General features: G+C 31.8%; 1 protein-coding gene across 1 annotated transcript in view; it reads right to left on the reverse strand.

Moving 5' to 3' along the window:
• fhip2b (FHF complex subunit HOOK interacting protein 2B) overlaps positions 1-8,695 on the reverse strand; it is a 32,480-nt gene extending 23,785 nt beyond the window's left edge. The window contains exons 1-5 of the mRNA XM_056463240.1: positions 8,507-8,695; positions 3,738-3,816; positions 3,380-3,546; positions 2,679-2,783; positions 76-195 (exon numbers count right to left, since the gene is read on the reverse strand). Of these exons, the coding sequence (XP_056319215.1) occupies positions 76-195; positions 2,679-2,783; positions 3,380-3,546; positions 3,738-3,816; positions 8,507-8,557 (522 nt within the window). The 5' untranslated portion in view covers positions 8,558-8,695. The remainder of the gene's footprint in view (positions 1-75; positions 196-2,678; positions 2,784-3,379; positions 3,547-3,737; positions 3,817-8,506) is intronic.
• Between the last annotated feature and the right edge of the window lie 246 nt (positions 8,696-8,941).

Here is an 8,941-nt window from a genome sequence, read left to right on the forward strand (position 1 = left end):
AAGATTCCAAATTCAGCAGAGTGTAAATGTAAATAAGTGTCAACACAGCAATGACAAGAAGACAAAATGAAGTACCTCAAAGATATAGTTGAGGACATAGGGGTCTTTGTGAACTTGTGAGCAAATGGCAAAGAGAAACTGAGACTCTTCTTTTTCTGTCTGTGAATCGGGGAGTCCGCAAAGGTTGATCAGCTTCTATAAAAGTATTAAAAAGAGACATTTTCCACCTCACAAAGTGTAGTACAACCTAATTTTTCCATAGGAATTTTTTAAAAATCCATACTACAATTTAGTGACATTATATACTCTACAAATGGAAAAAAACATCAACACTGTGGCTAAAAATGAAAAAGTATTGTGCTTAAATATGCAAATAAATGTTCTAATTGGGACAAAGTTGGTAAAATGTGTACACAATTAAATGCACATAATAAAAAAATCTTTCTATATATATAAGTGACGCGGTGGCGCAGTAGGTAGTGTTCTGTAGGAAGGTCGCTGGTTAGAGCCTTGGCTGGGTCAGTTGGCATTTCTGAGTGGAGTTTGCATGTTCTTCCCACGTTCCCCATATGAGCAATTCCAAGCAAATATCAACCTTGCCATGAAAAAAGTTTTTGCTGTTTCTGCTGTTTATTGTGTAAGCAAGTATTTTACAGTGCTAAAATACTCAAAAATGTCTCTGTTAATGTTATTAAACTATTATTTTTAATTAACCAAAATCACACAAGTGCCAATTTCACATCTGTCACATCCATAACAAAGCTTTTTTGTCATAAACATAAAAAAATAAAAAATGTCAAATCAAATCAATAATTTTAGTTCTATAGAGAGCCAACTTTTATCCTTTTGATTAGCATTATTTATTTTGAGTTATGCAGTTTAATTCACAGAATTTCTACAAAGTATGTGGTAGACAGTAAACTTGCAGACTTTTTTCGTCACATCCATAACGCATGTTTATTTCTCTCATTTAAAATATAAAAAATGTTTACAGATTGATGTTTTTCTGATCCCATAACTGGTTAGTTGTTTCAAAATATAAGCAGATGTTTCAGTATAATGTTAACATATACTGTCTCTGTCAATTTATGTTTTGAGATTTTACTGCAAATGTCACATCCATAACGCTGGAACTGCTCATATATATATATATATATATATATATATATATATATATATATATATATATATATATATATATATATATATATATATATATATATTTTTTTTTTTTTTTTTTTTTTTTTTTTTTTTTTATTTATTTATTTTTTCATTGTTTCAGATTTTTTCCCTCAATGTTTACTCAAAATTATTGTATGTATAAAAGTCAAAGAATTTTTTCTCAAATTTATTTTCGCCCTTGGTCTTCCAGTCTCTTTTTTGCGCAAACCCATGAGCAGGGCAGTTTGATTGACAAGGGATTTGTCCAATTACAATGCAGATATTCTATGGCCATAAATGCGCACCACTTTCTTTAACAAGCAGATCAGCCAAACTAACTACACATAGTAGAGTAAGCTTGGTGATTAACATGAAAAATGGTGAAAATGTGCTAGTATTAGACTTACAAGGCAGACGGAAGTTACCCAGAAAAGCTGGGCTTATATTACATTTTACTGAAACCATTTCAAAAAGTGTATGAAATGGATGTGTTTGTGTGGACAGGAAGGGTCAATATCTCAAATATTGTAATTTTTAATGAATGATCTTTGCAGTGTATATATTACTGACTAAAGTGAATATGATTTAAAGGGGACCTATTGTCCAAAAATCCCTTTTATAAGAGGGCATGTGAATATAGTGAGCGTCCAATGTTAAAAATGTATTAATTCAATTTTTTATAATCACACATTCTGCAGAAACACATTCAGAAATTGACATTCTCCCTTTGTACGTGTCATCGGAGGGGGGAAAGCCACACCCATAAGTGACCATCTCTCCTTCATTAGCATAAACAGCCTTGAGTGAGAAGCAGCCGTCTGCCATTAGAGTTGTCATAATGTCCCTGCTGAAGATAATGTCAGCTACTAAAAGGAATTATACATTTTAAACTGCCTTCTTCTGAAACACTTCTTTCGACATTTTCCGATTTTCACAGAGACATTAGTGCTGTGTTGAATGTACTAATATGATGATGCAAAGGCATTTGTAGCTCCGCCCTCTTTTAAAAAGAGCTCAATCTCATTTGGATATATAGCGACAGTCCCCAAAAAGGCACAATTTGGATCAAGGCCTATAAGAAGCAGTTACAAAGAGTTATAAAACATTATTTGTGGGGTATTTTGAGCTGAAACTTTACAAATACACTCTAGTGACATCAGAGACTTATTTTACATCTTGTTAAAAGGTGCAAAATAGGTCCCCTTTAAAAGCTTTGTTTATTGTTGAGTACAGGTGAGATGTCTTTTGGATTAGGATTTTCCCGGAAATAGTCATGGGTTCTGTCCATTTACTTTGAAGATTTGGATTTGTGTTTATGGTTTTGTTCAAATAAGAGTTGCTTCCTAGAAACGTGTTTTAGCAATTCAGAAAAAACTTCTAATTTAAATTGATTAAAATTTACAATATTACTATTTTACTAAAATTTTGATAGAATAAATGCAGCACAATGTACAATGTCTTGGAAATATTCTTGGATCTTTTTCATACAGTAACAGTTGTTACTGAGCACGTCTTACCTGTACAGGCCGATAGACATTAATTAGATGTAGCACAGGCTTCTGGATATGGCTCAGGACTTTAGAGAAGAACACCATCACTTGTTGGCTCATGCCAGGGGGATACTGTCAAATGAAGAAATAATACAATTCACACTTTCATGAGCACCAGATTTACTTTTTAAAGCACCACTCAATTTGAATCAAGCCCCGTTGTAAGTCACACACCAAGCATACAGTATGTATAGTAGCCATATGAAAGTCCTTACTGTATTAAACATTTCACCTACACTTAATATATACATTACAAATGTGTCAATGTGTTCAGAAAATAAAGAAATAAATCTAAAATTTCATCATATTTAGTCATGTTCAAACAACTTTAAAACATATTTGCTGAATTCAAAACTAGTAATATTCAAATATTCTGAAATACTGATAAAATGTGCATTCTTTATCATAGTTCTTGTACAAGATTTAAATTTAAGATTTTTAAATACAAACTTTCTTTTTTCTATTCTGTTTTTGACAGGAGCACAGTAAAATTATTAAAATTACAACATAAAATTCATTTCAAATTGAATTCAAGCACTTTAAAGTTTGTTTTTAATTACTTTCCAAGCCTTGAATCCGTATATCTGGAATTCTAGTAGTTTTAAGTAAAACGTGTGGAAATCTTGATAATTAATTTCTAGTTTTGTCTTGAATCTGTGTCCTCATACCTGTGCTTTTCCTAGTGTGCAAAGTGTTTCTAGTATTTTGTGCTGGAGCAGGTACTCCATGCAGGGACCTGCTTCCTCTTCTTGCTGTTTCTCCTCATACACCAGAATATCCAGCATCTGCCGGAGTCTCCATGGGATGTCTGTATTCCTTACCGCACGAGACTCATCTTTGTAGAAAAAAGATTAATGTGAGACAAACATTAGTTTCACTGCATTTCTGCTTAATGTTTTTCTATTCTTCTTCAAGTGATCAAAGATTGAAGCATGGCATTATTGACTGTTTAACACACTGTGTATTATACATAAATGCATTTGTAAAAAAATCCTGCTCAATGTGCATTTCTATTTATAGTTTTACCTGTAGTTTCAATGTAATAGTTGGTTATTGCTTTCCAGTGATCCACAAAAGACTCCAGCAGGTTTATTGAGGGCTCCCTCTGTTAAAATAAGAACAGAAATAACGTATTTTACTGCAATTACTCCATAACAACTGTCATTAAATCACATATAATAATTTTTATGATTATGATTTTCTTTGTTTGTTTGTTTGTTTATTCACCAGACAAAAAAATATATTTAAAAAAATATAGCCTGTGTAAAAAAATGTATTATATATTAGGGATGCACAAATATAATAATTTATTTATACACAGTTAAAGTCAGAATTATTAGCCCAGCCCACCTGTTTATTTTTTTTTCCCAATTTCTGTTTAACTGAGAGAAGATTTTTTTCCAACACATTTCTAAACATAATAGTTTTAATAACTAATTTCTAATAACTGATTTATTTTATTTTTGCCATGATGACAGTAAATAATATTTGACTAGATATTTTTCAAGACACTTCTATATAGCTTAAAGTGACATTTAAAGGCTTAACTAGGTCAATTAGGTTAACTAGGCAGGTTAGGGTAATTAGGCAAGTTATTGTATAACGATGGTTTGTTCTGTAGACTATTGGAAAATATACAGCTTAAAGGGGCTAATAATTTTGTCCTTAAAATGGTTTTTAAAAAAATTTAAAATTTAATTGCTTTTATTCTAGCTGAAATGAAACAAATTTCCAGAAGAAAAAATATTATCAAACATACTGTGAAAATTTCCTTGCTCTGTTAAACATAATTTGGGAAATATATATATTAAAAAATAATAATAATTAAAAAGGGGGCGAATAATTCTGACTTCAATGAAATATTTCTGGTCAATACAGATAACAATTTTTAACAAAAAACTTTTGGACTGTTCAAATTTCTAATATTCGGCATTAGACAATTGCATACGGTAGGTATTTTGGGGTTGGATTAGATCCATTTAACCATCCAACAGTTTAGGAAATTTCTTGTAAATTTCCATGGGAACTTTGTGTCAGGAATTTTTGAAATATTGCAAGTTGGAAACTTTATATAAACTGTATATAGAAACTAAACTACAAATATTTTGTTGATAAGCTGACATGCACTTAAACTAGTAGTTATTAAAAATGGGATTAAATTACAATTAAATTTTGACTGATTTAATTGTAAGTGGAAGCTTAATTCTTTCATTGAGCAACACAAAAGCATAAGTGTTGACTGTAAGAAAACACATCCCCTTACGTTTGCTATAAAATGAACAAATTCCCCACCCTTCCCCAAATACACTGAAGCAACTGTCAGCACATGCCAGAGTGCGTTCGTGGTCACGTGATGTGCGTTTCAGGAGAACTTTTCAGGAATGCAAGATGAAATGCCAGTGTGGATCTTATTTGTTTTAAAATGTGGGTAGAAATGGGGCATAAGAACATTCAAATATTTCACATTTTGGAACACAATAATAGTGCTACGATTGTATTGTCCTTTGTTGGAAACCCCTAAAAATGATTTAGTTTTTTTTCATTACAACTGTATGTTAAATATTCATGGAGAATTATCCAAATATGTCTTGCAAAGAACTAATGACTGGTTAGCTGGGAATAGGAGTATTATCTAACACAAAAGGCTGAAACATCTTTTAATGAGACAGATAATGTCCACTTCTGTTACACCAGTACTTCTTTTTCTAACATCTTCAGTGTCTTTGAATGTCCTTTTCTGATGTTTTTGCAGAAAACATTATTGTTTTGTTTAAAACATGTTGATACTGATTTTATCAAAATTGAACTTTCTTTTGCATGTTCAAATATAATATTGTTATGTAATACTCCCTACTTTTTCCGTAATTTTTTTTTTCTATTAAACACAAAAGAAGACTGTTTAAACTGACTTCCATAGTTTATTTTCCTACTATGGAAAATAAATTGAGCAAACTGAGAAGCTGAGAATAAACCTAATATTCGATAAGGAAAAATGCTCATAAACTACAATGGAAACACTTTTACTAAATAAATTCCAGTATAAAAATATATCTAATTCGCATCTTTGGATGAAAAATAGCTAACGTTTGCGTGTTTTCAGCTTTCTTCGAAATATCTTCTATTGTGTTCACCAGATTAATGAAATTTATAAAGGGTTGGAACCGGCTGAGGGTACCATTTTAGTGTGAACTATCCCTTTAAATTTATAACTACTATTTCTGACTTTTACTGTGACAAGTGCCGTATGATGTGACATTTGTTTTTAACCCAAATATTTGAAAGAAAACTTAAGCACTCAACTTCTAAAAGATTACATTTTAAAAGTATAACAGCAATGTCCGTCTCATTTACTGAAAATGTTCAACAAGTTATAAACAACATAAAAAAATATTAATTACTGCATATAATAATATAAAAGTGATAAACAATTTGTATCCCTACTGAAAAAAACAGCTTAAACCAGCCTAGGCTGGTTGGCTGGTTTTAGAGGGGTTTTGGCAATTTCCAGGCTGGTTTCCAGCCATTTCCAGCCTGGTCTTAGCTGGTCAGGCTGGGAGATGACCAGCTAATCTCCGTCATCTCCGTGGCGTGGCTTTGGACGGAAGGGGTGGAACTGTGTTTCGAAGATAAGCTAAGTGGTTATCATTTTGGCAGATCACCTACTGCACCTTTAAAAACTGTTTAAACATTTTAAAAACTGATTTTATTCTATCCAAGCTAAAACAAAGGAGACTTTCTCAAGAAACAAATATAAAAAAATTTCCAGGAGGGTGGTACAGTGGCTAATGTGGTTACCACAGTTGCCTCACAGCAAGAAGTTTGCTGGTTTAGTCCCAGATGGACCAGGAGGCCTTACTGTGTGGAGCTGACATGGGTTTCCTCTGGAAGCTCCAGTGTCCCCCACAGTCCAAAGACTTGCGGTATAGGTGAATTGGAGAAACTAAATTGGCCGTAGTGTATGAATGTGTGTGTGAATAAGATAGTGTGTACATTATTTTGTGTAAATAGAAACATGGATTAACATTGAAAAAAAAACATTTATGTTGTGTAATATAATTACTTTATCCTAAGTCTACAGAGCTTTAAAAGTAAGGTTTGGGATTAAGCACCACTTTCTCAAACAAAAATAAATAAATAATCCAACACTATAAATACAAATAGTTTTAAATAGTCGATTAATTGATATTGCATTTTAATCAGCATCATGAACTAATGATATTTGACTAAATTGGCCCTCAACAGAAAGACTCCTGCAATACGAGTCAAATAGTGTAACCAGTTACACCGCTTGACATTTCAACTTAAAATCAATTTTGACAGGCATTATCATCAACATCTATGTAAGCACATGGGCTTGGTGGGAATATTTCAAATGTAATTTTAAAGGTAATACTTCTTTTTATAATAAGTATCAATTATCTGTGCATTCCTGGGGTCTTACCATTTGACATGCATATCTACGAATAGCTGACCATACCCTAAAAGGTCAAAGTATCTCACATTTTTAAGAGAGTTACTAACCTTTGCATGCAGAAACTAGTCTTATCAAGAGTTCCTCTCTGTGATCCAATTTCCTGTCTCACGGTATTTTGACAATATTAACAAAATGGCTCAATAAATGGTGGTTACACCATCTTGACATTTCAAGAATTTGAGATGACAGACATAATTCCCCAAATTAATTATAATATTTAGAACAATAGTGTTATATTTGCCTTTATTTACTATTAAATATGACTAGTGTAAAATTATGCCAAACTAGCTGATGCTTCATTGAGAATTTCACATTTTTTAAACAATATAAACTATTTGGTACCAATTTTTTTGGTTACACCACAGTGAGATTCTTGCAATAATCCCCTAAAAATGATCCTAAAATGAATTATAAATAAAAAGATTAGACTTGGTCTTCAATGTAGAGAATGTATGCAAGTAATTTGCTAATTTATTTTGAAACTGTAACCTTCTTGAATTGATTTAAACGACATGGACACAAAAAAATGAGCATCACGTCACTGACACACACACATATATATATATATATATATATATATATATATATATATATTTATATATATATATATATATATATATATAGAGAGAGAGAGAGAGAGAGAGAGAGAGAGAGAGAATGTGTGTGTGTATATATGTATATATATATATATATATCATGCTGTTTTATTACGTTATTATTATTAAGATATTATATTTTGTTACACCATTAAAAATGTTATTTAAAAAAACATTGAAAAACTTTAAATTAATTCATATTTATCAATTACTCATGAACAACGTGTTCCTTCAAATGCATAATCCCTCATTGGAAAACATAAAAGTAATAATCCTGAGTAACAAACAGGCTTTTTTGTTGATATTTCAGAAACAGAAACTCGGGTCCAAATATCTCAACCTTCACGACCTGGACAAACTACTGACTATGACAACCCCAATAGTGTGTGTGAAAATAATAAAACTTACACATATCCCTTAAAATGACAAATATCAGAAAGGACTTTGTGTATAAAAAGACAATCTAACGTTACAAATAAGTTATATGTGCTCAGCTTAGCATTTTAAAAACAACATATATTAACGTATATATAAACGATGTGACAGCATGTTTACAGCCTAGCAAATAGTATATGTAGTTCATATACACCTGATAATACCGTGTATAGCACTTTTATTAAGTTTTGTTGTATCGTGCAACTCGTCTCTAGTTGTTTACTATATTAGCTAGGCTAAGCTATTAGGCTAGTCAGTCTGAAGACGTTCAAAAGTCTGCGTCTACTCACTGTTTCCAAAGCCTGCTGCAGGAAAGCAGTCACTTTATTAAACATGTCCATGCCTGGAAGCCAGCAGAGGTTATAAAATCCTATATGACGTTTTAAACATTTTGATGAGGCTACGCTATATTGTTCTACTTTAGTTCATAAACATTGTGGTTGTACGTGTCTGCTTTACTTTAACCTCAGCACTGCGTTGCGAACACTGACCCCCACTGACATGAAGGTAGTAGTGTACTGCCTACTGACAGACTTAAAATTTTAAAATGTCACATTTCGGACACTGATTAGGTTAATAGAGCAAGAATTGAAAGAACACAAACGCCAATGGATCAAAAATGCGTTAGTTTAGAAAGAAAATTAAGGACTTCTTATACATGACCGGTGCGAGCTTAAACAAAAACTAGAGTAGCTGTTAAAAGTTTTTTCCACTTGTATAAAATT

This window comes from Danio aesculapii, chromosome 8, assembly GCF_903798145.1.
Source record: "Danio aesculapii chromosome 8, fDanAes4.1, whole genome shotgun sequence".
In the NCBI taxonomy this organism is placed as follows: domain Eukaryota; kingdom Metazoa; phylum Chordata; class Actinopteri; order Cypriniformes; family Danionidae; genus Danio; species Danio aesculapii.